This window comes from Salmo salar, chromosome 06, assembly GCF_965601325.2.
Source record: "Salmo salar chromosome 06, fSalSal1, whole genome shotgun sequence".
Taxonomy (NCBI): domain Eukaryota; kingdom Metazoa; phylum Chordata; class Actinopteri; order Salmoniformes; family Salmonidae; genus Salmo; species Salmo salar.
In genome coordinates, this window is record NC_138296.1 from 97,346,235 (window position 1) to 97,374,223 (window position 27,989).

Consider the following 27,989-nt stretch of genomic DNA (forward strand, 5'->3'; position numbering starts at 1 on the left):
GGAGATTGGTGTCACCTTTAATTGGGGAGGAATGGTATCAAATACATGGTTTTCAGTAAACAATATCTGCTCAAAGCTTGAATTATCCTTGTCGACAAAGAGCTGATTGAATACCTGCCATAGTGTATCTACGGCTGCTGTTCATATTTACACTACAGAACACTGTGCTCACAAGCCCTGTTTAATGGTCGTTTATCCTCTGTAGGACCAGCAAGCTGTCTGTAGACATCTCCCGTCAGGCGTGACCGTGGCTATGATCTGGGCGGCCCTGGAGGATGAGAGGAAGAGGAAGAGAACGGACGATACAGATAAATACTACAGTTGAAGTCGGAAGTTTACTTACACCTTAGCCAAATACATTTAAACTCAGTTTTTCCACAATTCCGGACATTTAATCCTAGTAAAAATTCCCTGTCTTAGGTCAGTTAGGATCACCACTTTATTTTAAGAATGTGAAATGTCAGAATAATAGTAGAGAGAATGATTTATTTCAGCTTTTATTTCTTTCATCACATTCCCAGAGGGTCAGAAGTTTATATACACTCAATTAGTATTCGGTAGCATTGCCTTTAAATTGTTTAACTTGGGTCAAACGTTTTGGGTAGCCTTCCACAGGCTTTCCACAATAAATTGGGTGAATTTTGGCCCATTCCTCCTGACAGAGCTGGTGTAAATGAGTCAGGTTTGTAGTCCTCCTTGCTCGCACACACTTTTTCAGTTCTGCCCACAAATTTTCTATGGGATTGTGGTCAGTCACACCTGGGACACACCTTTAAATACACTGCTCAAAAAAAATAAAGGGAACACTTAAACAACACAATGTAACTCCAAGTCAATCACACTTCTGTGAAATCAAACTGTCCACTTAGGAAGCAACACTGATTGACAATACATTTCACATGCTGTTGTGCAAATGGAATAGACAACAGGTGGAAATTATAGGCAATTAGCAAGACACCCCCAATAAAGGAGTGGTTCTGCAGGTGTTAACCACAGACCACTTCTCAGTTCCTATGCTTCCTGGCTGATGTTTTGGTCACTTTTGAATGCTGGCGGTGCTTTCACTCTAGTGGTAGCATGAGACGGAGTCTACAACCCACACAAGTGGCTCAGGTAGTGCAGCTCATCCAGGATGGCACATCAATGCGAGCTGTGGCAAGAAGGTTTGCTGTGTCTGTCAGCGTAGTGTCCAGAGCATGGAGGCGCTACCAGGAGACAAGCCAGTACATCAGGAGACGTGGAGGAGGCCGTAGGAGGGCAACAACCCAGCAGCAGGACCGCTACCTCCGCCTTTGTGCAAGGAGGAGCAGGAGAAGCACTGCCAGAGCCCTGCAAAATGACATCCAGCAGGCCACAAATGTGCATGTGTCTGCTCAGACGGTCAGAAACAGACTCCATGAGGGTGGTATGAGGGCCCGACGTCCACAGGTGGGGATTGTGCTTACAGCCTAACACCGTGCAGGACGTTTGGCATTTGCCAGAGAACACCAAGATTGGCAAATTCGCCACTGGTGCCCTGTGCTCTTCACAGATGAAAGCAGGTTCACACTGAGCACGTGACAGACGTGACAGAGTCTGGAGACGCCGTGGAGAACTTTCTGCTGCCTGCAACATCCTCCAGTATGACCGGTTTGGCGGTGGGTCAGTCATGGTGTGGGGTGGCATTTCTTTGGGGGGCCGCACAGCCCTCCATGTGCTCGCCAGGGGTAGCCTGACTGCCATTAGGTACCGAGATGAGATCCTCAGACCCCTTGTGAGACCAAATGCTGGTGCGGTTGGCCCTGGGTTCCTCCTAATGCAAGACAATGCTAGACCTCATGTGGCTGGAGTATGTCAGCAGTTCCTGCAAGAGGAAGGCATTGATGCTATGGACTGGCCCGCCCATTCCCCAGACCTGAATCCAATTGAGCACATCTGGGACATCATGTCTCGCTCCATCCACCAACGCCACGTTGCACCACAGACTGTCCAGGAGTTGGCGAATGCTTTAGTCCAGGTCTGGGAGGAGATCCCTCAGGAGACCATCCGCCACCTCATCAGGAGCATGCCCAGGCGTTGTAGGGAGGTCATACAGGCACGTGGAGGCCACACACACTAATGAGCCTCATTTTGACTTGTTTTAAGGACATTACATCAAAGTTGGATCAGCCTGTAGTGTGGTTTTCCACTTTAATTTTGAGTGTGACACCAAATCCAGACCTCCATGGGTTGATAAATTGGATTTCCATTGATTATTTTTGTGTGATTTTGTTGTCAGCACATTCAACTATGTAAAGAAAAAAGTATTTAATAAGATTATTTCTTTCATTCAGATCTAGGATGTGTTGTTTAAGTGTTCCCTTTATTTTTTTGAGCAGTATAGATAACAGTCACACCTGGAACACACTTTTAAATAGATAACCTCACCTGTAATATAGAAATCAGGCTCTTGCTTTACTTTATAGTCCCCTTCCCTTTGCTATTTGTCCCTAAAGTTCAAGGTCTTGTTTTCGCTGTCATGCTACAATACCTGTCTGACAGCGTAGGACCGCCCTCTTTTCCTTTATCCCCTCACGTGATTGAAGGAACGGTGGGTCCCTCGACGCAGGTGTGGTAACCTGGAAGAAGTGAAACCAATTAACATATTCAGGAAGAGACAACACACACTGTAGAAGAAAAAAAATAGAATAAATTCAAAAACTGAGGCTTAAATGCAAAATAAAGCGGTTTATTAAAACCCCATGGTGCCCCCCAAGAAAGAAAGTGTATAAAATGAAAGGTGAAAACAAAACAAACGTTTGGGCCTCGGGCATCATTGTCTCGTCATCATTGTGTATGTTTGCACTCGCACCCCTGGCTTCTATTTCGAGGATAATTGCACGTCACATGATCAAGGAAGAAAACACATCAGAAAATCTATGAATCAGTACCTCGTGGGAATAGAATACATACGTGATCTAGACTGTATACAAAATATACAAAAGTGGACAGAGAAATATCATCAATTATTGCTTTTACATATATACCACGTGAAACATTTCCTCAGAATAAATAAGACAGGATGTAGGTAGAGACACCACTAGATGGCGGTATCGAACACCAATAAGAGCTAATATACTATTTAAAGTAAACACTTGAATAACTTTCTTGTACTGTGGGTTTTTTTGTGGGGGGGGGGGGGGGGGGGGTGTACCATGATGTCCTAATAAACATCTTTGTTTTGCATTCAAGACTCCGTTTTAGATGTAATCCATTTTTTCGACAGTGTGCGAGTCTCCCTCTCTACCTGAATTCTTATTTTGACTCCTACACACCTGGAACAGACACTGTTGTAACAACTGTCGTTAGAAGAAGGGGACCGTGATAAGTGTTCGTAATTATTTCATACTGAGAACACTAGAACAAAAATAACAAACACGAAAAACCAACAGTTCTGTCAGGTAACAGATAACAAAACAGAAAACAACTACCCACTAACACAAGTGGGAAAAGGCTGCCTAAGTATGGTTCCCAATCAGAGACAATGATGGACAGCTGCCTCTGATTGGAAACCACACTCAGCCAAAACAAAGAAATAGAAAAACTAGATTGCCCACCCCACATCACACCTTGACCTAACCAAAACTAGAGGAAAATAAAACGTCTCTAAGGTCAAGGGAGTGACAACTATTCAGTAGTAAGGAGCTTGAGGCCGTGAGGACGATACGTAAAGCTTATTAAATGTCAGTGATACTATCAAGAGCAGTGTGCGGGTTTCCTATTTTATTCCTTCGTCTTGTTCAATTGTTGCCATGCACCTGCAAATAAGATTGCTCAGATGTGCGAGTGCCTTTTTGAATTTTGTAGTAAGGAGCTTAAAAGACGCCCTCCCATCACTCATAGGATATGCAACAATTCAAACATCCAATGTACATTACCGTTCAAAATGTTGGGACCACTTAGAAATGTCCTTGTTTTTGAAAGCATTTTTTTTTTTTTGTCCATTAAAATAACATCAAATTGATCAGAAATAAAGTGTTGACATTGTTAATGTTGTAAATGACTATTGTAGCTGGAAACAGCTGATTTTTTAAAATGGAATATCTACATAGGTGTACAGAGGCCCATTATCAGCAACCATCACTCCTGTGTTACAATGGCACGTTGTGTTAGCTAATCCAAGTTTATCATTTTAAAAGGCTAATTGATCATTAGAAAACCCTTTTGTGATTACGTTAACACAGCTGAAAACTGTCGTTCTGATTAAAGAATCAATAAAACTGGCCTTCTTTAGACTAGTTGAGTATCTGGAGCATCAGCATTTGTGGGTTCGATTACAGGCTCAAAATGGCCAGAAACAAAGAACTTTCCTCTGAAACTCGTCATTCTATTCTTGTTCTGAGAAATTATGGCTATTCCATGCGAGAAATTGCCAAGAAACTGAAGATCTCGTAAAACGCTGTGTACTACTCCCTTCACAGAACAGCGCAAACTGGCTCTAACCAGAATAGAAAGAGGAGTGGGAGGCCCCGGTGCACAACTGAGCAAGAGGACAAGTACATTAGAGCGGGTAGTTTGAGAAACAGATTTAATAGCCTCAAAAAGTTATGCCTCTGTAATTTGGCCTTCACACCGATCTTTCTGTACATTTGTTAATTTTCCATTTTTTATATGCCACCGACACGAGTTTTAATGACTCCAACCTAAATTGATGTAAACTTCCGACTTCAACTTTATATCTCACTAGGTCGGGGTTTTTTAGTCTCCAAATATCCACCATTTCTAATGTGTCCATAATATTTGTGATTTCCTTAAGGGCACGGTGATGATAGTTTGTAGAGTGATTACCTTTACGGTCCATTGCTGTACTTAACACTGTGTTATAGTCTCCTACCATAATGATTACATCATTTGTTGCCTGTAAGTTCAATAAATTGGTATAAATGTTTTCGAAGAAGTGTGGATCATCCTGATTTGGACCATATAGATTAATGAGCCAAATCTCTTTTTACGTCCACTTTCATATTCAAAAAGATCCACCTTCCCTGCGAATCATTCCTGACTATTTGCACATTCAAATCGACATTTTTTTGTTAATAATTATTAATATCATCACACTTTTTGAGTTTCTTTGTCCATGACAGAAAATGATTTCACCACCCCATTGCTTTTTCCATGCAACTTCATCTCAGGATGTAGAGTGAGTTTCCTGTAAACAGTATATTTTATATTCCTTTTCTTTTAGCCAGGTAAATACTGATCTTCTTTGTTTATTATCTGCTAAACCGTTACAATTATAACTAGCTATACTTATTTCACCCCTTACCATAACTAGATACTATTCTCAGTCTAAACGGACCATAATTAGTGCTTGTAAAGTTACTGCCATCAGAGGTATTATGAAGGTCAAAACTAGATCTTTCAAATGTCTGATATTTAGAATTCAAGAAATAGGTTCTAGAAATATTTGTTTTATTCCCTTGGCTGTTTGCCTGTGAGCCAATGCCGCAGATGTTAGAAAATTGAGACAAGATATTATGTTTGTAGTTAATCTGAGTTAAGTTGATGTGTATGATATTGGATGATGATTTAGTGAGAGTGTGTACGATGTCTGTATAAGAGTAAGACTTCTAATGTGCGATGTCCAAATAAATAATAACTCTGCCAATTTGCTTTGGTTGAGTGACTATGTGTGTAACATGTACTGCTTATAGCCTTAATATTCATGATGATAATTGTAATCCATATCGTATCGCCTGTAACGCCCTGGCCACAGAGAGGGGTTTTTTGTTCTTTATTTTGGTCAGGCCAGGGTGTTACATTGGGTGTGCGTTCTATGTTCCTTTTTCTATGTTTTTGTATTTCTTTGTTTTGGGCCGTGTGTGGCTCCCAATCAGGCACAGCTGAAGTTCGTTGTTGTTGATTGGGAGTCACACATAAGTGCATGTTTTTCCGTTGGGGTTTTGTGGGTAATTGTTTCTGTCATTGTGTTTCACCTGACAGGACTGTTTGGCTGTCAGTTTCTTGTTTTGTAATTGTATAGTGTTCCGTGTAAGAATTAAATATGATGAACTCCGCTGCACCTTGGTCTCTCTCTCTCACGACAGCCCTTACAGAATTACCCACCACAAAAGGACCAAGCAGCGGAGGAAGGAGCAGCACCAGGAGAGCAGCATGATGGACTCATGGACGTGGGAACAAATACTGGACGGAGAGGGACCATGGACTCAGGCTGGGGAGTATCGCCTCCCGCAGTGGGAGATTGAAGCGGCGAGAGCGGAGAGGCGACGGTATGAGGAGAGGGAGCGCAACAGGCACGAGAGGCAGCCCCAAGATTTTTTTTTGGGGGGGGGGTCACACGGGACAGTCGGCGGTGCCGAGGATGGAACCAGAGCCAGTCGGGTTGACGTTGGAGGTGAGCGAAGGGTGCAAAGCAGAGACAGTGAAGGAGTTGATGAGGAGATTGGAGGAGAGAGAGATGAGAGACCTGCTGGTTTGGTGCATAAGGCACGGCATTCGCCCTACGGAGCGTGTCAGTGAATTGATGTCACCTGAGTCAGTTCTCCATACTCGTCCTGAGGTGCGTGCTGGCCGTCTGTTGAAGACTGTGCCTGCACCCAGAACCAGGCCTCCTGCAAGTCTTCCCATCCTGGTCCGTCCTGTGCCTCCTCCTAGGACCAGGCCACCAGTGGGTCTCCCCATCCTGGTCCGTCCTGTGCCTCCTCCTCGGACCAGGCCTCCAGTGGGTCTCCCCATCCTGGTCTGTCCTGTGCCTCCTCCTCGGACCAGGCCTCCAGTGGGTCTCCCCATCCTGGTCTGTCCTGTGCCTCCTCCTCGGACCAGGCCTCCAGTGGGTCTCCCCATCCTGGTCTGTCCTGTGCCTCCTCCTCGGACCAGGCCTCCAGTGGGTCTCCCCATCCTGGTCTGTCCTGTGCCTCCTCCTCGGACCAGGCCTCCAGTGGGTCTCCCCATCCTGGTCTGTCCTGTGCCCTCCTCCTCGGACCAGGCCTCCAGTGGGTCTCGCCAGTTCGGAGCCGCCAGAGCCGCCCGCCAGTCAGGAGCCGCCCGCCAGTCAGGAGCTGCCAGAGCCGCCCGCCAGCCGGGCGCAGCCAGGGTCATCCGCCAGCCGGGCGAAGTCAGGGTCGCCCACCAGACCTTTGGCGCGGCCAGGTGCGCCACCTAAGAGGGCGACGCCAAAGGTGGGGCAGAGGCCACGTCCCGCACCTGAGCCGCCGCCGTAAGAAGGCCCACCCAGACCCTCCCCTTCAGTGTCAGGTTTTGCAGCCGGAGTCCGCACCTTTGGGGGGGGGGGGGGTACTGTAACGCCCTGGCCATCGAGAGGGGTTTTTTGTTCTTTATTTTGGTTAGGCCAGGGTGTTACATTGGGTCTATGTTATTTTTCTATGTTTTTGTATTTATTTGTTTTGGGCCGTGTGTGGCTCCCAATCAGGCACAGCTGAAGTTCGTTGTTGTTGATTGGGAGTCACACATAAGTGCATGTTTTTCCGTTGGGGTTTTGTGGGTAATTGTTTCTGTCATTGTGTTTCACCTGACAGGACTGTTTGGCTGTCAGTTTCTTGTTTTGTAATTGTATAGTGTTCCCGTGTAAGAATTAAATATGATGAACACTAACTCCGCTGCACCTCGGTCTCTCTCTCTCTCTCACGACAGCCCTTACACTGTGTGTGTAACATGTAGTGCATATAGCCTTAATATTCATGATAATTGCAATCCATATCGTATCGCCGTCATTGTTGCGTCATAATTACATTTAGCATCATTGAAAAAACACATCCCAGCATTTCCACAGCAGTTGACGTTTCACATGATCATGAAAGAAACAAAAGCATTAATCTGTTGTTGGTTTTTCAATATAAATCTTGGTGAAATAATTTCAGTGTATGAGTGGTTTTTGAACTTTTCCAGGACATTTTAACAATACCGCAATAATACTGATAACTGTGATTAATACTGATTGTCACGTCCTGACCATCGTAAGTTGCTAGTTTCTATGGTAGAGTAGATGAGGGCGTGACAGGGGGTGTTTGTCTGTTTTTGTATTTCTATGTTCAGTTTCTAGGTTTGTATTTCTATGTTGGATTTTGTTTGGCATGACCTCCAATTAGAGGCAGCAGGGTTGTCGTTGTCTCTAACTGGAGGCCATATTTAAGTTGTTTTGTGGGTGATTATATTTTGAGTAGTGCGTTTTCTTCGCTTCGTCACGGTTTGTTGTTGTTGTGTTTGAAGTATTTAAGTGTATTGCATTCAGTTTCACGTTTAATAAATATGCGGAACGAAATCGACGCTGCATTTTGGTCCGATCCTTCTAACAGCCGTGACACTGATAACCGTGAAAATACTGATAATACCGATAACCGTGATAATACCGATAACCGTGATAATACCGATAACCGTGATAGGGGTTACAGTAGGGTTACAGTATAGTATATTACAGTGTATTGTACCTTTGAGTTACAGTAGTGTATGTAGTGCAGGAACATGCTGCGGATCCTCTCAGCCTCGTCATAGCAGCAGCAGGACATTTGGTTCTCCACGCTCCTCTGAATAGGGGTCCACACACGCTCCGTCCAACGCTTATGGAGCAGCTCTCTCTTACGAAGCTCCGCCTTTTCCTGCTGGCACAGAAAACGCTCCAGGTCCTGTTCAGGAAATGACAGAGACGCAGAATGTCACGACGGAGCAAAACTAATCATTATACCACATAAAGATACACAACGTAATGTACTGCAAAAAATACATAAACATATATTAGATCGATAAGGCCTGAAACTCTACCACAACTGATTCGTCTAATCAAGAGTTTGACGGTTAAGGTGAAAAGTTGAATCAGGTGTGTTAGCTCTGGAATAGATCACATGCATAGACTGGCCGGGATTCCCAGAGGACATGTTGCAGATGAATTGTGTTCACCTTGACAAAACCATTCTCTGAGAGAGAGTTGTGTTCACCTTGACAAAACCATTCTCTGAGAGAGAGTTGTGTTCACCTTGACAAAACCATTCTCTGAGAGAGAGTTGTGTTCACCTTGACAAAGCCATTCTCTGAGAGAGAGTCGCCTCACCTTGACAAAGCCATTCTCTGAGAGAGAGTCGCCTCACCTTGACAAAGCCATTCTCTGAGAGAGAGTCGCCTCACCTTGACAAAGCCATTCTCTGAGAGAGAGTCGCCTCACCTTGACAAAGCCAGTCTCTGAGAGAGAGTCGCCTCACCTTGACAAAGCCATTCTCTGAGAGAGAGTCGCCTCACCTTGACAAAGCCATTCTCTGAGAGAGAGTCGCCTCACCTTGACAAAGCCATTCTCTGAGAGAGAGTCGCCTCACCTTGACAAAGCCATTCTCTGAGAGAGAGTCGCCTCACCCTTGACAAAGCCATTCTCTGAGAGAGAGTCGCCTCACCTTGACAAAGCCATTCTCTGAGAGAGAGTCGCCTCACCTTGACAAAGCCATTCTCTGAGAGAGAGTCGCCTCACCTTGACAAAGCCATTCTCTGAGAGAGAGTCGCCTCACCTTGACAAAGCCATTCTCTGAGAGAGAGTCGCCTCACCTTGACAAAGCCATTCTCTGAGAGAGAGTCGCCTCACCTTGACAAAGCCAGTCTCTGAGAGAGAGTGTGTTCACCTTGACAAAGCCATTCTCTGAGAGAGAGTCGCCTCACCTTGACAAAGCCATTCTCTGAGAGAGAGTCGCCTCACCTTGACAAAGCCATTCTCTGAGAGAGAGTCGCCTCACCTTGACAAAGCCATTCTCTGAGAGAGAGTCGCCTCACCTTGACAAAGCCATTCTCTGAGAGAGAGTCGCGCTCACCTTGACAAAGCCATTCTCTGAGAGAGAGTTGTGTTCACCTTGACAAAGCCATTCTCTGAGAGAGAGTTGTGTTCACCTTGACAAAGCCATTCTCTGAGAGAGAGTTGTGTTCACCTTGACAAAGCCATTCTCTGAGAGAGAGTTGTGTTCACCTTGACAAAGCCATTCTCTGAGAGAGAGTTGTGTTCACCTTGACAAAGCCATTCTCTGAGAGAGAGTCGCCTCACCTTGACAAAGCCATTCTCTGAGAGAGAGTCGCCTCACCTTGACAAAGCCATTCTCTGAGAGAGAGTCGCCTCACCTTGACAAAGCCATTCTCTGAGAGAGAGTTGTGTTCACCTTGACAAAGCCATTCTCTGAGAGAGAGTTGTGTTCACCTTGACAAAGCCATTCTCTGAGAGAGAGTCGTGTTCACCTTGACAAAGCCATTCTCTGAGAGAGAGTCGCCTCACCTTGACAAAGCCATTCTCTGAGAGAGAGTCGCCTCACCTTGACAAAGCCATTCTCTGAGAGAGAGTCGCCTCACCTTGACAAAGCCATTCTCTGAGAGAGAGTCGCCTCACCTTGACAAAGCCATTCTCTGAGAGAGAGTCGCCTCACCTTGACAAAGCCATTCTCTGAGAGAGAGTCGCCTCACCTTGACAAAGCCATTCTCTGAGAGAGAGTCGCCTCACCTTGACAAAGCCAGTCTCTGAGAGAGAGTGTGTTCACCTTGACAAAGCCATTCTCTGAGAGAGAGTCGCCTCACCTTGACAAAGCCATTCTCTGAGAGAGAGTCGCCTCACCTTGACAAAGCCATTCTCTGAGAGAGAGTTGTGTTCACCTTGACAAAGCCATTCTCTGAGAGAGAGTCGCCTCACCTTGACAAAACCATTCTCTGAGAGAGAGTCGCCTCACCTTGACAAAACCATTCTCTGAGAGAGAGTTGTGTTCACCTTGACAAAGCCATTCTCTGAGAGAGAGTTGTGTTCACCTTGACAAAGCCATTCTCTGAGAGAGAGTTGTGTTCACCTTGACAAAGCCATTCTCTGAGAGAGAGTTGTGTTCACCTTGACAAAACCATTCTCTGAGAGAGAGTCGCCTCACCTTGACAAAGCCATTCTCTGAGAGAGTCGCCTCACCTTGACAAAGCCATTCTCTGAGAGAGAGTCGCCTCACCTTGACAAAGCCATTCTCTGAGAGAGAGTCGCCTCACCTTGACAAAACCATTCTCTGAGAGAGAGTCGCCTCACCTTGACAAAACCATTCTCTGAGAGAGAGTTGTGTTCACCTTGACAAAGCCATTCTCTGAGAGAGAGTTGTGTTCACCTTGACAAAGCCATTCTCTGAGAGAGAGTTGTGTTCACCTTGACAAAGCCATTCTCTGAGAGAGAGTTGTGTTCACCTTGACAAAACCATTCTCTGAGAGAGAGTTGTGTTCACCTTGACAAAGCCATTCTCTGAGAGAGAGTCGCCTCACCTTGACAAAACCATTCTCTGAGAGAGAGTCGCCTCACCTTGACAAAACCATTCTCTGAGAGAGAGTTGTGTTCACCTTGACAAAGCCATTCTCTGAGAGAGAGTTGTGTTCACCTTGACAAAGCCATTCTCTGAGAGAGAGTTGTGTTCACCTTGACAAAGCCATTCTCTGAGAGAGAGTTGTGTTCACCTTGACAAAACCATTCTCTGAGAGAGAGTCGCCTCACCTTGACAAAGCCATTCTCTGAGAGAGTCGCCTCACCTTGACAAAGCCATTCTCTGAGAGAGAGTCGCCTCACCTTGACAAAGCCATTCTCTGAGAGAGAGTCGCCTCACCTTGACAAAACCATTCTCTGAGAGAGAGTCGCCTCACCTTGACAAAACCATTCTCTGAGAGAGAGTTGTGTTCACCTTGACAAAGCCATTCTCTGAGAGAGAGTTGTGTTCACCTTGACAAAGCCATTCTCTGAGAGAGAGTTGTGTTCACCTTGACAAAGCCATTCTCTGAGAGAGAGTTGTGTTCACCTTGACAAAACCATTCTCTGAGAGAGAGTTGTGTTCACCTTGACAAAACCATTCTCTGAGAGAGAGTTGTGTTCACCTTGACAAAGCCATTCTCTGAGAGAGAGTCGCCTCACCTTGACAAAGCCATTCTCTGAGAGAGAGTCGCCTCACCTTGACAAAGCCATTCTCTGAGAGAGAGTCGCCTCACCTTGACAAAGCCATTCTCTGAGAGAGAGTCGCCTCACCTTGACAAAGCCATTCTCTGAGAGAGAGTCGCCTCACCTTGACAAAGCCAGTCTCTGAGAGAGAGTCGCCTCACCTTGACAAAGCCATTCTCTGAGAGAGAGTCGCCTCACCTTGACAAAGCCATTCTCTGAGAGAGAGTCGCCTCACCTTGACAAAGCCATTCTCTGAGAGAGAGTCGCCTCACCTTGACAAAGCCATTCTCTGAGAGAGAGTCGCCTCACCTTGACAAAGCCATTCTCTGAGAGAGAGTCGCCTCACCTTGACAAAGCCATTCTCTGAGAGAGAGTCGCCTCACCTTGACAAAGCCATTCTCTGAGAGAGAGTCGCCTCACCTTGACAAAGCCATTCTCTGAGAGAGAGTCGCCTCACCTTGACAAAGCCATTCTCTGAGAGAGAGTCGCCTCACCTTGACAAAGCCAGTCTCTGAGAGAGAGTGTGTTCACCTTGACAAAGCCATTCTCTGAGAGAGAGTCGCCTCACCTTGACAAAGCCATTCTCTGAGAGAGAGTCGCCTCACCTTGACAAAGCCATTCTCTGAGAGAGAGTCGCCTCACCTTGACAAAGCCATTCTCTGAGAGAGAGTCGCCTCACCTTGACAAAGCCATTCTCTGAGAGAGAGTCGCCTCACCTTGACAAAGCCATTCTCTGAGAGAGAGTCGCCTCACCTTGACAAAGCCATTCTCTGAGAGAGAGTTGTGTTCACCTTGACAAAGCCATTCTCTGAGAGAGAGTTGTGTTCACCTTGACAAAGCCATTCTCTGAGAGAGAGTTGTGTTCACCTTGACAAAGCCATTCTCTGAGAGAGAGTTGTGTTCACCTTGACAAAGCCATTCTCTGAGAGAGTTGTGGTCACCTTGACAAAGCCATTCTCTGAGAGAGAGTCGCCTCACCTTGACAAAGCCATTCTCTGAGAGAGTGTCGCCTCACCTTGACAAAGCCATTCTCTGAGAGAGAGTCGCCTCACCTTGACAAAGCCATTCTCTGAGAGAGAGTCGCCTCACCTTGACAAAGCCATTCTCTGAGAGAGAGTTGTGTTCACCTTGACAAAGCCATTCTCTGAGAGAGAGTTGTGTTCACCTTGACAAAGCCATTCTCTGAGAGAGAGTCGCCTCACCTTGACAAAGCCATTCTCTGAGAGAGAGTCGCCTCACCTTGACAAAGCCATTCTCTGAGAGAGAGTCGCCTCACCTTGACAAAGCCATTCTCTGAGAGAGAGTCGCCTCACCTTGACAAAGCCATTCTCTGAGAGAGAGTCGCCTCACCTTGACAAAGCCATTCTCTGAGAGAGAGTCGCCTCACCTTGACAAAGCCATTCTCTGAGAGAGAGTCGCCTCACCTTGACAAAGCCATTCTCTGAGAGAGAGTCGCCTCACCTTGACAAAGCCAGTCTCTGAGAGAGAGTGTGTTCACCTTGACAAAGCCATTCTCTGAGAGAGAGTCGCCTCACCTTGACAAAGCCATTCTCTGAGAGAGAGTCGCCTCACCTTGACAAAGCCATTCTCTGAGAGAGAGTTGTGTTCACCTTGACAAAGCCATTCTCTGAGAGAGAGTCGCCTCACCTTGACAAAACCATTCTCTGAGAGAGAGTCGCCTCACCTTGACAAAACCATTCTCTGAGAGAGAGTTGTGTTCACCTTGACAAAGCCATTCTCTGAGAGAGAGTTGTGTTCACCTTGACAAAGCCATTCTCTGAGAGAGAGTTGTGTTCACCTTGACAAAGCCATTCTCTGAGAGAGAGTTGTGTTCACCTTGACAAAACCATTCTCTGAGAGAGAGTCGCCTCACCTTGACAAAGCCATTCTCTGAGAGAGTCGCCTCACCTTGACAAAGCCATTCTCTGAGAGAGAGTCGCCTCACCTTGACAAAGCCATTCTCTGAGAGAGAGTCGCCTCACCTTGACAAAACCATTCTCTGAGAGAGAGTCGCCTCACCTTGACAAAACCATTCTCTGAGAGAGAGTTGTGTTCACCTTGACAAAGCCATTCTCTGAGAGAGAGTTGTGTTCACCTTGACAAAGCCATTCTCTGAGAGAGAGTTGTGTTCACCTTGACAAAGCCATTCTCTGAGAGAGAGTTGTGTTCACCTTGACAAAACCATTCTCTGAGAGAGAGTTGTGTTCACCTTGACAAAACCATTCTCTGAGAGAGAGTTGTGTTCACCTTGACAAAGCCATTCTCTGAGAGAGAGTCGCCTCACCTTGACAAAGCCATTCTCTGAGAGAGAGTCGCCTCACCTTGACAAAGCCATTCTCTGAGAGAGAGTCGCCTCACCTTGACAAAGCCATTCTCTGAGAGAGAGTCGCCTCACCTTGACAAAGCCATTCTCTGAGAGAGAGTCGCCTCACCTTGACAAAGCCAGTCTCTGAGAGAGAGTCGCCTCACCTTGACAAAGCCATTCTCTGAGAGAGAGTCGCCTCACCTTGACAAAGCCATTCTCTGAGAGAGAGTCGCCTCACCTTGACAAAGCCATTCTCTGAGAGAGAGTCGCCTCACCTTGACAAAGCCATTCTCTGAGAGAGAGTCGCCTCACCTTGACAAAGCCATTCTCTGAGAGAGAGTCGCCTCACCTTGACAAAGCCATTCTCTGAGAGAGAGTCGCCTCACCTTGACAAAGCCATTCTCTGAGAGAGAGTCGCCTCACCTTGACAAAGCCATTCTCTGAGAGAGAGTCGCCTCACCTTGACAAAGCCATTCTCTGAGAGAGAGTCGCCTCACCTTGACAAAGCCATTCTCTGAGAGAGAGTCGCCTCACCTTGACAAAGCCAGTCTCTGAGAGAGAGTGTGTTCACCTTGACAAAGCCATTCTCTGAGAGAGAGTCGCCTCACCTTGACAAAGCCATTCTCTGAGAGAGAGTCGCCTCACCTTGACAAAGCCATTCTCTGAGAGAGAGTCGCCTCACCTTGACAAAGCCATTCTCTGAGAGAGAGTCGCCTCACCTTGACAAAGCCATTCTCTGAGAGAGAGTTGTGTTCACCTTGACAAAGCCATTCTCTGAGAGAGAGTTGTGTTCACCTTGACAAAGCCATTCTCTGAGAGAGAGTTGTGTTCACCTTGACAAAGCCATTCTCTGAGAGAGAGTTGTGTTCACCTTGACAAAGCCATTCTCTGAGAGAGTTGTGGTCACCTTGACAAAGCCATTCTCTGAGAGAGAGTCGCCTCACCTTGACAAAGCCATTCTCTGAGAGAGAGTCGCCTCACCTTGACAAAGCCATTCTCTGAGAGAGAGTCGCCTCACCTTGACAAAGCCATTCTCTGAGAGAGAGTCGCCTCACCTTGACAAAGCCATTCTCTGAGAGAGAGTCGCCTCACCTTGACAAAGCCAGTCTCTGAGAGAGAGTGTGTTCACCTTGACAAAGCCATTCTCTGAGAGAGAGTCGCCTCACCTTGACAAAGCCATTCTCTGAGAGAGAGTCGCCTCACCTTGACAAAGCCATTCTCTGAGAGAGAGTCGCCTCACCTTGACAAAGCCATTCTCTGAGAGAGAGTCGCCTCACCTTGACAAAGCCATTCTCTGAGAGAGAGTCGCCTCACCTTGACAAAGCCATTCTCTGAGAGAGAGTCGCCTCACCTTGACAAAGCCATTCTCTGAGAGAGAGTCGCCTCACCTTGACAAAGCCATTCTCTGAGAGAGAGTCGCCTCACCTTGACAAAGCCATTCTCTGAGAGAGAGTCGCCTCACCTTGACAAAGCCATTCTCTGAGAGAGAGTCGCCTCACCTTGACAAAGCCATTCTCTGAGAGAGAGTCGCCTCACCTTGACAAAGCCATTCTCTGAGAGAGAGTTGTGTTCACCTTGACAAAGCCATTCTCTGCGTCCAGTAAGGGCTGGGTGATGGCTCTAGCTTCTTGGTTCTCAGATTCTAACTTGACCTGAATGATTGTAGATGAAAAAACACAAACATGAAAGAAATGAGTTTCGTGTGTGTGTGTGTGAGTGTGTGGCTGAGTGTGTGTGTGTGTGTGTGTGTGTGAGTGTGAGTGTGTGTGCATGCTTGCGCGTGTGTGTGTGTGAGTGTGTGGCTGAGTGAGTGTGTGTGTGTGTGCGTGCTTGCGTGTGTGTGTGTGTGTGTGTGTGAGTGTGTGGCTGAGTGTGTGTGTGTGTGTGTGAGAGTGTGTGTGCATGCTTGCGCGTGTGTGTGTGCTCGTGTGTGGCTGAGTGAGTGTGTGTGTGTGTGTGCTTGAGTGTGTGTGTGTGTGTGTGTGTGTGAGTGTGTGGCTGAGTGTGTGTGTGTGTGTGTGTGTGTGTGTGTGTGTGAGTGTGTGTGTGTTCGCGTGTTCGCGTGTGACTGAGTGTGTGCATGGTTGCAGTACCTGCAGTCTCCTGAAGGAGGTGTGAGAGAGCCAGTCCACCCACGGCCCTCTGGGAGGTCCAGGAAGCCACACCTCAGTCCTCCACTTCTCTCCTCCTCTTCCTCCTCTTCGGCCGGTCATCCTGACACTTCTCCATACTCCGCTGGGTACCTGGAGCGACACGCAGCAGCTGTACATCAACAACAGCGAGAATCAGAGGTTTACATCACAATGAACTCAAATAGAGGAAGAGTACATGGGCCATTTCTGGGTCTAAAAAGGAAAGCAGTCAAGGGAAGGAAGGAAGGAAGTCACTTCAGGCTGTTAAGATGCACCCAGACAGGGTTCTAGACAGGGTTCCCAGACAGGGTTCTCAGACAGGGTTCTCAGACAGGGTTCCCAGACAGGGTTCCCAGACAGGGTTCCCAGACAGGGTTCTCAGACAGGGTTCTCAGACAGGGTTCTCAGACAGGGTTCTCAGACAGGGTTCTAGACAGGGTTCTAGACAGGGTTCTCAGACAGGGTTCCCAGACAGGGTTCTAGACAGGGTTCTCAGACAGGGTTCTCAGACAGGGTTCCTAGACAGGGTTCCTAGACAGGGTTCCCAGACAGGGTTCTAGACAGGGTTCCCAGACAGGGTTCCCAGACAGGGTTCCCAGACAGGGTTCTCAGACAGGGTTCCCAGACAGGGTTCTAGACAGGGTTCTCAGACAGGGTTCCTAGACAGGGTTCTCAGACAGGGTTCCCAGACAGGGTTCTAGACAGGGTTCTCAGACAGGGTTCCTAGACAGGGTTCTCAGACAGGGTTCCCAGACAGGGTTCCCAGACAGGGTTCTAGACAGGGTTCTCAGACAGGGTTCCCAGACAGGGTTCTAGACAGGGTTCTAGACAGGGTTCTCAGACAGGGTTCCCAGACAGGGTTCTAGACAGGGTTCTAGACAGGGTTCCCAGACAGGGTTCCCAGACAGGGTTCCTAGACAGGGTTCCCAGACAGGGTCTAACACGGACATTGTATGAATCACAAATGGTACCCTAATCCCAACAACTACTTTAGACCAGAGCCCTATTCCCTATATAGTGCACTACTTTAGAGCAGAGCCCTATTCCCTATATAGTGCACTACTATAGACCAGAGCCCTATTCCCTATATAGTGCACTACTTTAGACCAGAGCCCTATTCCCTATATAGTGCACTACTGTTGACCAGGGCCCTATTCCCTATATAGTGCACTACTGTTGACCAGAGCCCTTTTCCCTATATAGTGCACTACTGTTGACCAGGGCCCTATTCCCTATATAGTGCACTACTGTTGACCAGAGCCCTATTCCCTATATAGTGCACTACTGTTGACCAGGGCCCTATTCCCTATATAGTGCACTACTGTTGACAAGAGCCCTATTCCCTATATAGTGCCCTACTGTTGACAAGAGCCCTATTCCCTATATAGTGCACTACTATAGACAAGAGCCCTATTCCCTATATAGTGCACTACTATAGACCAGAGCCCTATTCCCTACATAGGGCACTACTGTTAACCAGAGCCCTATTCCCTATATTTTTATTTTACCTTTATTTAACTAGGCAAGTCAGTTAAGAACAAATTCTTATTTTCAATGATGGCCTAGGAACAGTGGGTTAACCCTTGTTCAGGGGCAGAACGACAGTGGGTTAACCCTTGTTTAGGGGCAGAACGACAGTGGGTTAACCCTTGTTCAGGGGCAGAATGACAGTGCGTTAACCCTTGTTCAGGGGCAGAATGACAGTGGGTTAACCCTTGTTCAGGGGCAGAACGACAGTGGGTTAACCCTTGTTCGGGGGCAGAATGACAGTGGGTTAACCCTTGTTCGGGGGCAGAACGACAGTGGGTTAACCCTTGTTCGGGGGCAGAACGACAGTGGGTTAACCCTTGTTCAGGGGCAGAACGACAGAGGGTTAACTGCCTTGTTCAGGGGCAGAATGACAGTGCGTTAACCCTTGTTCAGGGGCAGAATGACAGTGGGTTAACCCTTGTTCAGGGGCAGAACGACAGTGGGTTAACCCTTGTTCAGGGGCAGAACGACAGTGGGTTAACCCTTGTTCAGGGGCAGAACGACAGTGGGTTAACCCTTGTTCAGGGGCAGAACGACAGTGGGTTAACCCTTGTTCAGGGGCAGAACGACAGTGGGTTAACCCTTGTTCAGGGGCAGAACGACAGTGGGTTAACCCTTGTTCAGGGGCAGAACGACAGTGGGTTAACCCTTGTTCAGGGGCAGAACGACAGTGGGTTAACCCTTGTTCAGGGGCAGAACGACAGTGGGTTAACCCTTGTTCAGGGGCAGAACGACAGTGGGTTAACCCTTGTTCAGGGGCAGAATGACAGTGGGTTAACCCTTGTTCAGGGGCAGAATGACAGTGCGTTAACCCTTGTTCAGGGGCAGAACGACAGTGGGTTAACCCTTGTTCAGGGGCAGAACGACAGTGGGTTAACCCTTGTTCAGGGGCAGAACGACAGTGGGTTAACCCTTGTTCAGGGGCAGAACGACAGTGGGTTAACCCTTGTTCAGGGGCAGAACGACAGTGGGTTAACCCTTGTTCAGGGGCAGAACGACAGTGGGTTAACCCTTGTTCAGGGGCAGAACGACAGTGGGTTAACCCTTGTTCAGGGGCAGAACGACAGTGGGTTAACCCTTGTTCAGGGGCAGAACGACAGGGGGTTAACCCTTGTTCAGGGGCAGAACGACAGAGGGTTAACTGCCTTGTTCGGGGGCAGAATGACAGTGGGTTAACCCTTGTTCAGGGGCAGAACGACAGTGGGTTAACCCTTGTTCGGGGGCAGAACGACAGTGGGTTAACCCTTGTTCGGGGGCAGAACGACAGTGGGTTAACTGCCTTGTTCGGGGGCAGAACGACAGTGGGTTAACTGCCTTGTTCGGGGGCAGAACGACAGAGGGTTAACCCTTGTTCGGGGGCAGAACGACAGAGGGTTAACCCTTGGTGCGATGTGAAGGGTGCTTGTGTTCACAGGTTTGCTTCCCTGCCCTGCCGTTCGCAAAACAGTATATTTGCTGTCGTCCCTGCCACTAGACAGGTCTTCGTAAATCAGAACCCGTTCATTATTGACATACCTGTATTAACAGCTTGTTTACGTTGCTGTAAGTTGTAATTTCTTATAATTAAGTCATATTATTAGAAAGTAGTTGCAAGCAGGTTTTTTGGAGGGGGGGGGGATTGAAAAACGAGATCTCGTTGAAAAACAAGATGGTGTACCTCAAGACATTTCATCCCTGCAAAATGTATATTACACAAATATATAATTTTCAAAAATGTTACCAATAGTCTTACCGTAGACGTGAGGAGACCGTCGGGAGCAGGCGTATGGAACGTGATCAGACCGGCTGCACCACTGTCCTTATTAACAGGCATGTCTGGGATGAGAATGAAATGAAAATAGGTTTACCTGATAGAAAGGTATTACAGGGCATTCGAAGAAAGTATCCAGACCCCTTTTTTCTACATTTTGTTAGGTTACAGCTTCATTCTAAAATGGATGAACTAGTTATTTTCCTCATCAATCTACACACAAATACCCCATAATGACATCACAATACCTCATAATGACATCACAATACCCCATAATGACATCACAATACCTCATAATGACATCACAATACCCCATAATGACATAATGATACCCCATAATGACATCACAATACCCCATAATGACAAAGCGAAAATCTGGTTTTTAGACATTTTGGCAAATATTGGCACACCTGTATTTGGGGACTTTCTCCCATTCTTCTCTGCAGATCCTCTCAACCTCTGTCAGGTTGGATGGGGAGCATCGCTGCACAGCTATTTTCAGGTCTCTAGAAAATAGATGTTTGATCGGGTTCAAGTCCGGGCTCTGGCTGGGCCACTCAAGGACATTCAGAGACTTGTCCTGAAGCCACTCCTGCGTTGTCTTGGCTGTGTGCTTAGGGTCGTTGTCCTGTTGGAAGGTGAACCTTCACCCCAGTCTGAGGTCCTGAGCGCTCTGGAGCAGGTTTTCATCAAGGATCTCTCTGTATTTTGCTCCGTTCATCTTTCCCTCAATCCTGACTAGTCTCCCAGTCCCTGGTGCTGAAAAACATCCCTACCAACATGCTTCACCGTAGGGATGGTGCCTGGTTTCCTGCAGACGTGACGCTTGGCAAAGATTTAAATCTTGGTTTCATGAGACCAGAGAATCTTGTTTCTCATGGTCAGAGAGTCTTTAGGTGCATTTTGGCAAATTCCAAGCGGGCTGTCATGTGCCTTTTTACTGAGGAGGGGCTTCCGTCTGGCCACTCTACCATAAAGGCCTGATTGGTGGAGTGCTGCAGAGATGGTTGTCCTTCTGGAAGGTTCCCCCATCTCCACAGAGGAACTCTAGAGCTCTGTCAGAGTAACCATTGTGTTCTTGGTCACCTCCCTGACCAAGGCCCTTCTCCCCCGATTGCTCAGTTTGTCCGGGCGTCCAGCTCTAGGAAGAGTCTTGGTGGTTCCAAACTTCTTCCATTTAAGAATGATGGAGGCCACTGTGTTCTTGGGGACCTTCAATGCTGCAGAAATGTTTTGGTACCCTTCCCCAGATCTGTGGCTCAACACCATCCTGTCTCTGAGCTCTACGGACAATTCCTTCGACCTCATGGCTTGGCTTTTGCTCTGACATGCACTGTCAACTGTGGAACCTTATATAGACAGGTGTGTGCCTTTCCAAATCATGTCCAATCAATTGAATTTACCACAGGTGGACTCCAATCAAGTTGTAGAAACATCTCAAGGATGATCAATGGAAACAGGAAGCATCTGAGCTCAATTTCGAGTCTCATATCAAAGGGTCTGAAAACCTACAAAAATGAGGATCTGTTTTTTATATTTTATAAATTTGCTAAAATTTCTACAAAACTGTTTTCACTTTGTCATTATGGGGTATTGTGATGTCATTATGGGGTGTTGTGATGTCATTATGGGGTATTGTGATGTCATTATGGGGTATTGTGATGTCATTATGGGGTATTGCGTGTGGATTGATGAGGAAAATGATTTATTTTATCAATTTCAGAATCAGGCTGTAACGTAACAAAATGTGGAAAAAGTCAAGGGGGGTCTGAATACTTTCAGAATGGACTGTAAGCATAGAGATCCTATTCAATCTCTAGACATCTCTAAAATGTCAAAGATATAAAGGTTTAGGCTGTAGGATGGATAGTGTTAGACATTTTGCTCATGGCTGCTAATTCTAATGCATGCCCTATAATAGTGCACTAAATGATTTATTTGGCACATCGTTGATCACATGTTACACATCATCAAATACAGTATATTGAGGAACAATTTACAGATAGTGTAGTATTCAAATATAACTCAACTGACTAAATGTAACCGATGTGAAATGGCTAGTTAGTTAGCGGTGGTGCGCGGCTAATAGCGTTTCAATCGGGTGACGTCACTCGCTCTGAGACCTTGAAGTAGTTGTTCCCCTTTGCTCTGCAAGGGCCGCGGCATTTTGTGTCGCGATGGGTAACGATGCTTCGTGGGGGTGGCAGTTGTTGATGTGTGCAGAGGGTCCCTGGTTCGAGCCCAGGTCGGGGCGAGGAGAGGGACGGAAGTTATACTGTTACATAAACATGAAATTGATTTCAATATAATTTAAATATATACAAAATACACTTTCCTACTGAATTGATTTTCTAAAATGTAGCCATCTCGGTTTTCATTTGAAACATATTTTTTTTATCCTTCACTTCATCGACAACTTTGTATTTGTAGTCAACTTCGTTCCAAAGTTGTCGGCAGTCACAGAAAGACTGTCACAGAAAGGCAGTCACAGAAAGGCAGTCACAGAAAGGCAGTCACAGAAAGGCAGTCAGAGAAAGACTGTCAGAGAAAGACAGTCACAGAAAGACAGTCACAGAAAGACAGTCACAGAAAGACAGTCACAGAAAGGCAGTCAGAGAAAGACTGTCAGAGAAAGACAGTCACAGAAAGACAGTCACAGAAAGACTGTCAGAGAAAGGCAGTCAGAGAAAGACAGTCACAGAAAGACAGTCACAGAAAGACAGTCACAGAGAGAGAGTCAGAGAGAGACAGTCACAGAAAGACAGTCAGAGAGAGACAGTCACAGAAAGACAGTCACAGAAAGACAGTCACAGAAAGACAGTCAGAGAGAGACAGTCACAGAAAGACAGTCAGAGAAAGACAGTCACAGAAAGGCAGTCACAGAAAGACAGTCACAGAAAGACAGTCAGAGAAAGACAGTCAGAGAAAGACAGTCACAGAAAGACAGTCAGAGAGAGACAGTCACAGAAAGACAGTCAGAGAAAGACAGTCACAGAAAGGCAGTCACAGAAAGACAGTCAGAGAGAGACAGTCACAGAAAGACAGGAGACACAACAACAGAGAACAGTGTTCTGGTCTCACAGGAGACACAACAACAGAGAACAGTGTTCTGGTCTCACAGGAGGAACAACAGAGAACAGTGTTCTGGTCTCACAGGAGACACAACAACAGAGAACAGTGTTCTGGTCTCACAGGAGACACAACAACAGAGAACAGTGTTCTGGTCTCACAGGAGGAACAACAGAGAACAGTGTTCTGGTCTCACAGGAGACACAACAACAGAGAACAGTGTTCTGGTCTCACAGGAGACACAACAACAGAGAACAGTGTTCTGGTCTCACAGGAGACACAACAACAGAGAACAGTGTTCTGGTCTCACAGGAGACACAACAACAGAGAACAGTGTTCTGGTCTCACAGGAGGAACAACAGAGAACAGTGTTCTGGTCTCACAGGAGACACAACAACAGAGAACAGTGTTCTGGTCTCACAGGAGGAACAACAGAGAACAGTGTTCTGGTCTCACAGGAGACACAACAACAGAGAACAGTGTTCTGGTCTCACAGGAGGAACAACAGTGAACAGTGTTCTGGTCTCACAGGAGACACAACAACAGAGAACAGTGTTCTGGTCTCACAGGAGGAACAACAGAGAACAGTGTTCTGGTCTCACAGGAGACACAACAACAGAGAACAGTGTTCTGGTCTCACAGGAGGAACAACAGTGAACAGTGTTCTGGTCTCACAGGAGACACAACAACAGAGAACAGTGTTCTGGTCTCACAGGAGGAACAACAGTGAACAGTGTTCTGAATTTCACTACACCCAGAATAACAATTTGCGAAAATATGTGTATGCGACCAATAAAATGTTATTTGATTGGGGGCCCGGTGGAAGCCACACACTCATGACAATCAACAATATAACACACCACTACAGCTGGGTAAGGAAAGGAACAATAACAAAAGGCCACAACTAAGGAAACGAAACCGCAGGACAAATGTTAGACAACGCTGGAACGAAGATATCCAAAGCAGCTATCGGAGCTGAGAGAAAGCGACAACTAAACTGTTGCAAGAAAACAAAATCATCAGAAAGGGACAAATCCAGAACGGAACGAGAGACTCGTTAGAACAGGATGGAGGAAAACAAATCCAGAACGGAACGAGAGACTCGTTAGAACAGGATGGAGGAAAACAAATCCAGAACGGAACGAGAGACTCGTTAGAACAGGATGGAGGAAAACAAATCCAGAACGGAACGAGAGACTCGTTAGAACAGGATGGAGGAAAACAAATCCAGAACGGAACGAGAGACTCGTTAGAACAGGATGAGGGAAAACAAATCCAGAACGGAACGAGAGACTCGTTAGAACAGGATGGAGGAAAACAAATCCAGAACGGAACGAGAGACTCGTTAGAACAGGATGAAGGAAAACAAATCCAGAATCAAAAGATGGCCGAAGACATCTTGCTAGACTAAGAAGTAGAATTACTAGAACGAAGACTTTACTGAAAGACACTGACTGACACCACTTTGACTAACTGACCCGACACCCCAGTTCCAGTCTGAAACCACTCCTTTCCTTTTCAGACAAAGAATTGTATTTTTGTTGTTTTAATAAAATACTAAATGCACTAACACAGGAAGAACACCCACAATGCACTAACACAGGAAGAACACCCACAATGCACTAACACAGGAAGAACACCCACAATGCACTAACACAGGAAGAACACCCACAATGCACTAACACAGGAAGAACACCCACAATGCACTAACACAGGAAGAACACCCACAATGCACTAACACAGGAAGAGCACCCACAATGCACTAACACAGGAAGAACACCCACAATGCACTAACACAGGAAGAACACCCACAATGCACTAACACAGGAAGAACACCCACAATGCACTAACACAGGAAGAACACCCACAATGCACTAACACAGGAAGAACACCCACAATGCACTAACACAGGAAGAACACCCACAATGCACTAACACAGGAAGAGCACACTGAACTCAGGTATAATGTATTATTTTGCCATTTTCTTCTGAAATTAGAATCGTTTGCTTCATTCTTCACAATAATATTAGAGCCATTTTGCATAAAGGAGAGAAAATGTATAGAAATGTATAGAAAATGCTTAGTATGTATAGAAATGTATGGAAACTGTTATTATGTTAATTATTTATATTAGAAACCGTTTTATTGTTATTGGAACACCTTTTGGGTTTACCTGCAGCGTAGCATATAGGGAGGGGGGTTATGGGTAAAGATGGACTTAGAGCTGGATTGGAACACCTTTCGGGTTTACCTGCAGCGTAGCATATAGGGAGGGGGGTTATGGGTAAAGATGGATTTAGAGCTGGATTGGAACAACTTTTGGGTTTACCTGCAGCGTAGCACATAGGGAGGGGGGTTATGGGTAAAGATGGATTTAGAGCTGGATTGGAACACCTTTCGGGTTTACCTGCAGCGTAGCATATAGGGAGGGGGGTTATGGGTAAAGATGGACTTAGAGCTGGATTGGAACACCTTTTGGGTTTACCTGCAGCGTAGCACATAGGGAGGGGGGTTATGGGTAAAGATGGATTTAGAGCTGGATTGGAACACCTTTTGGGTTTACCTGCAGCGTAGCATATAGGGAGGGGGGTTATGGGTAAAGATGGACTTAGAGCTGGATTGGAACACCTTTTGGGTTTACCTGCAGCGTAGCATATAGGGAGGGGGGTTATGGGTAAAGATGGATTTAGAGCTGGATTGGAGTAGCATATAGGGAGGGGGGTTATGGGTAAAGATGGATTTAGAGCTGGATTGGAACAAGTGCAAGCCAGTATTAGAAGACGCCTAAGAGAAACAACCCACTTCATTTCTGTTGTTTTATTTTTTAAATCTTTTGTTTTAAACCCTTCATCAAACTGGAATCTATGTGACAAACCTGGACCTTTGTGACTAAGGAATAACATTTCGAATTGAACAAGAACAATAACGCAAGTCTCCCGGGAAACGAGTTGGAACCGTGCCAGTATCAGGGCCTAAAGAAAGGGGTTATAATGATTTGGCTTAGATTTTGATTTTTCCAAAAAAGGTAGGATTGCAATGAATGATATATACACATTGGTTTGTTGACGAATATAACATATTAAATTTAGCCCATCAGAACCCCAAAGTATAAAGCTTGTTTTGCTCCATTGTTTGTAAACATTTGAATTGTAAACAAACACTGTATAGCATCAAAACATAATGTTGTTATCATGGAAGGACGTTCCTTACGTCCATAGCTCTGTCCATAGCGCTGTCCATAGCTCTGTCCATAGCTCTGTCCATAGCTCTGTCCATAGCTCTGTCCATAGCTCTGTCCATAGCTCTGTCCATAGCGCTGTCCATAGCGCTGTCCATAGCTCTGTCCATAGCTCTGTCCATAGCGCTGTCCATAGCGCTGTCCATAGCTCTGTCCATAGCTCTGTCCATAGCGCTGTCCATAGCTCTGTCCATAGCTCTGTCCATAGCTCTGTCCATAGCTCTGTCCATAGCTCTGTCCATAGCTCTGTCCATAGCGCTGTCCATAGCGCTGTCCATAGCTCTGTCCATAGCTCTGTCCATAGCTCTGTCCATAGCTCTGTCCATAGCTCTGTCCATAGCGCTGTCCATAGCTCTGTCCATAGCTCTGTCCATAGCTCTGTCCATAGCGCTGTCCATAGCTCTGTCCATAGCTCTGTCCATAGCGCTGTCCATAGCGCTGTCCATAGCTCTGTCCATAGCTCTGTCCATAGCGCTGTCCATAGCTCTGTCCATAGCTCTGTCCATAGCTCTGTCCATAGCTCTGTCCATAGCGCTGTCCATAGCTCTGTCCATAGCTCTGTCCATAGCTCTGTCCATAGCGCTGTCCATAGCTCTGTCCATAGCTCTGTCCATAGCTCTGTCCATAGCGCTGTCCATAGCTCTGTCCATAGCTCTGTCCATAGCGCTGTCCATAGCGCTGTCCATAGCTCTGTCCATAGCTCTGTCCATAGCTCTGTCCATAGCTCTGTCCATAGCTCTGTCCATAGCGCTGTCCATAGCTCTGTCCATAGCTCTGTCCATAGCTCTGTCCATAGCTCTGTCCATAGCTCTGTCCATAGCGCTGTCCATAGCTCTGTCCATAGCTCTGTCCATAGCTCTGTCCATAGCGCTGTCCATAGCTCTGTCCATAGCTCTGTCCATAGCTCTGTCCATAGCGCTGTCCATAGCTCTGTCCATAGCTCTGTCCATAGCGCTGTCCATAGCTCTGTCCATAGCTCTGTCCATAGCTCTGTCCATAGCTCTGTCCATAGCTCTGTCCATAGCGTTTAGCATAGCTCTGTCCATAGCTCTGTCCATAGCGCTGTCCATAGCTCTGTCCATAGCTCTGTCCATAGCTCTGTCCATAGCTCTGTCCATAGCTCTGTCCATAGCGTTTAGCATAGCGCTGTCCATAGCTCTGTCCATAGCTCTGTCCATAGCTCTGTCCATAGCTCTGTCCATAGCGCTGTCCATAGCTCTGTCCATAGCTCTGTCCATAGCTCTGTCCATAGCTCTGTCCATAGCTCTGTCCATAGCGTTTAGCATAGCGCTGTCCATAGCTCTGTCCATAGCTCTGTCCATAGCTCTGTCCATAGCGCTGTCCATAGCTCTGTCCATAGCGCTGTCCATAGCTCTGTCCATAGCTCTGTCCATAGCTCTGTCCATAGCTCTGTCCATAGCTCTGTCCATAGCTCTGTCCATAGCGCTGTCCATAGCTCTGTCCATAGCGCTGTCCATAGCTCTGTCCATAGCTCTGTCCATAGCTCTGTCCATAGCTCTGTCCATAGCTCTGTCCATAGCTCTGTCCATAGCGCTGTCCATAGCTCTGTCCATAGCGCTGTCCATAGCTCTGTCCATAGCTCTGTCCATAGCTCTGTCCATAGCTCTGTCCATAGCGCTGTCCATAGCTCTGTCCATAGCTCTGTCCATAGCGCTGTCCATAGCTCTGTCCATAGCTCTGTCCATAGCGTTTAGCATAGCTCTGTCCATAGCTCTGTCCATAGCGCTGTCCATAGCGCTGTCCATAGCGTTTAGCATAGCGTTTAGCATAGCGTTTAGCATAGCGTTTAGCATAGCGTTTAGCATAGCATAACATTTCTAGAGTCCTATCTCACAGCTGTTTCTTATTAAAAACAGCGGCAGGTTGTCTTTTTCCTTTGTTTTAACTCCAGATTGTCCCTAAATAAATGACCTCTATGATCACTAACCTGCGGAGTTCACCGGAGGAGGTCGGAACGAACAAAACCCATCACCTGAACAGGTGTAGCGTTTCACCGAGAGGTCGTAGCTCGTCACCAGGTAACCCGACACAAGAGACGACGA

The 27,989-nt window shown here is 46.7% G+C and overlaps 1 protein-coding gene across 1 annotated transcript; it reads right to left on the reverse strand.

Annotated features, from left to right (window-relative positions):
- Nucleotides 1-27,989, reverse strand: fam228a (family with sequence similarity 228 member A). The gene is made up of 7 exons (XM_045721223.2): nt 27,875-27,989; nt 19,602-19,684; nt 16,301-16,450; nt 15,782-15,859; nt 8,424-8,618; nt 2,510-2,597; nt 1-268 (listed from the first exon to the last, which is right to left on the reverse strand). Exons 2-7 carry the CDS (start codon nt 19,680-19,682, stop codon nt 252-254), a joined length of 609 nt encoding a protein of 202 aa, XP_045577179.1. The 5' UTR covers nt 19,683-19,684; nt 27,875-27,989; the 3' UTR covers nt 1-251.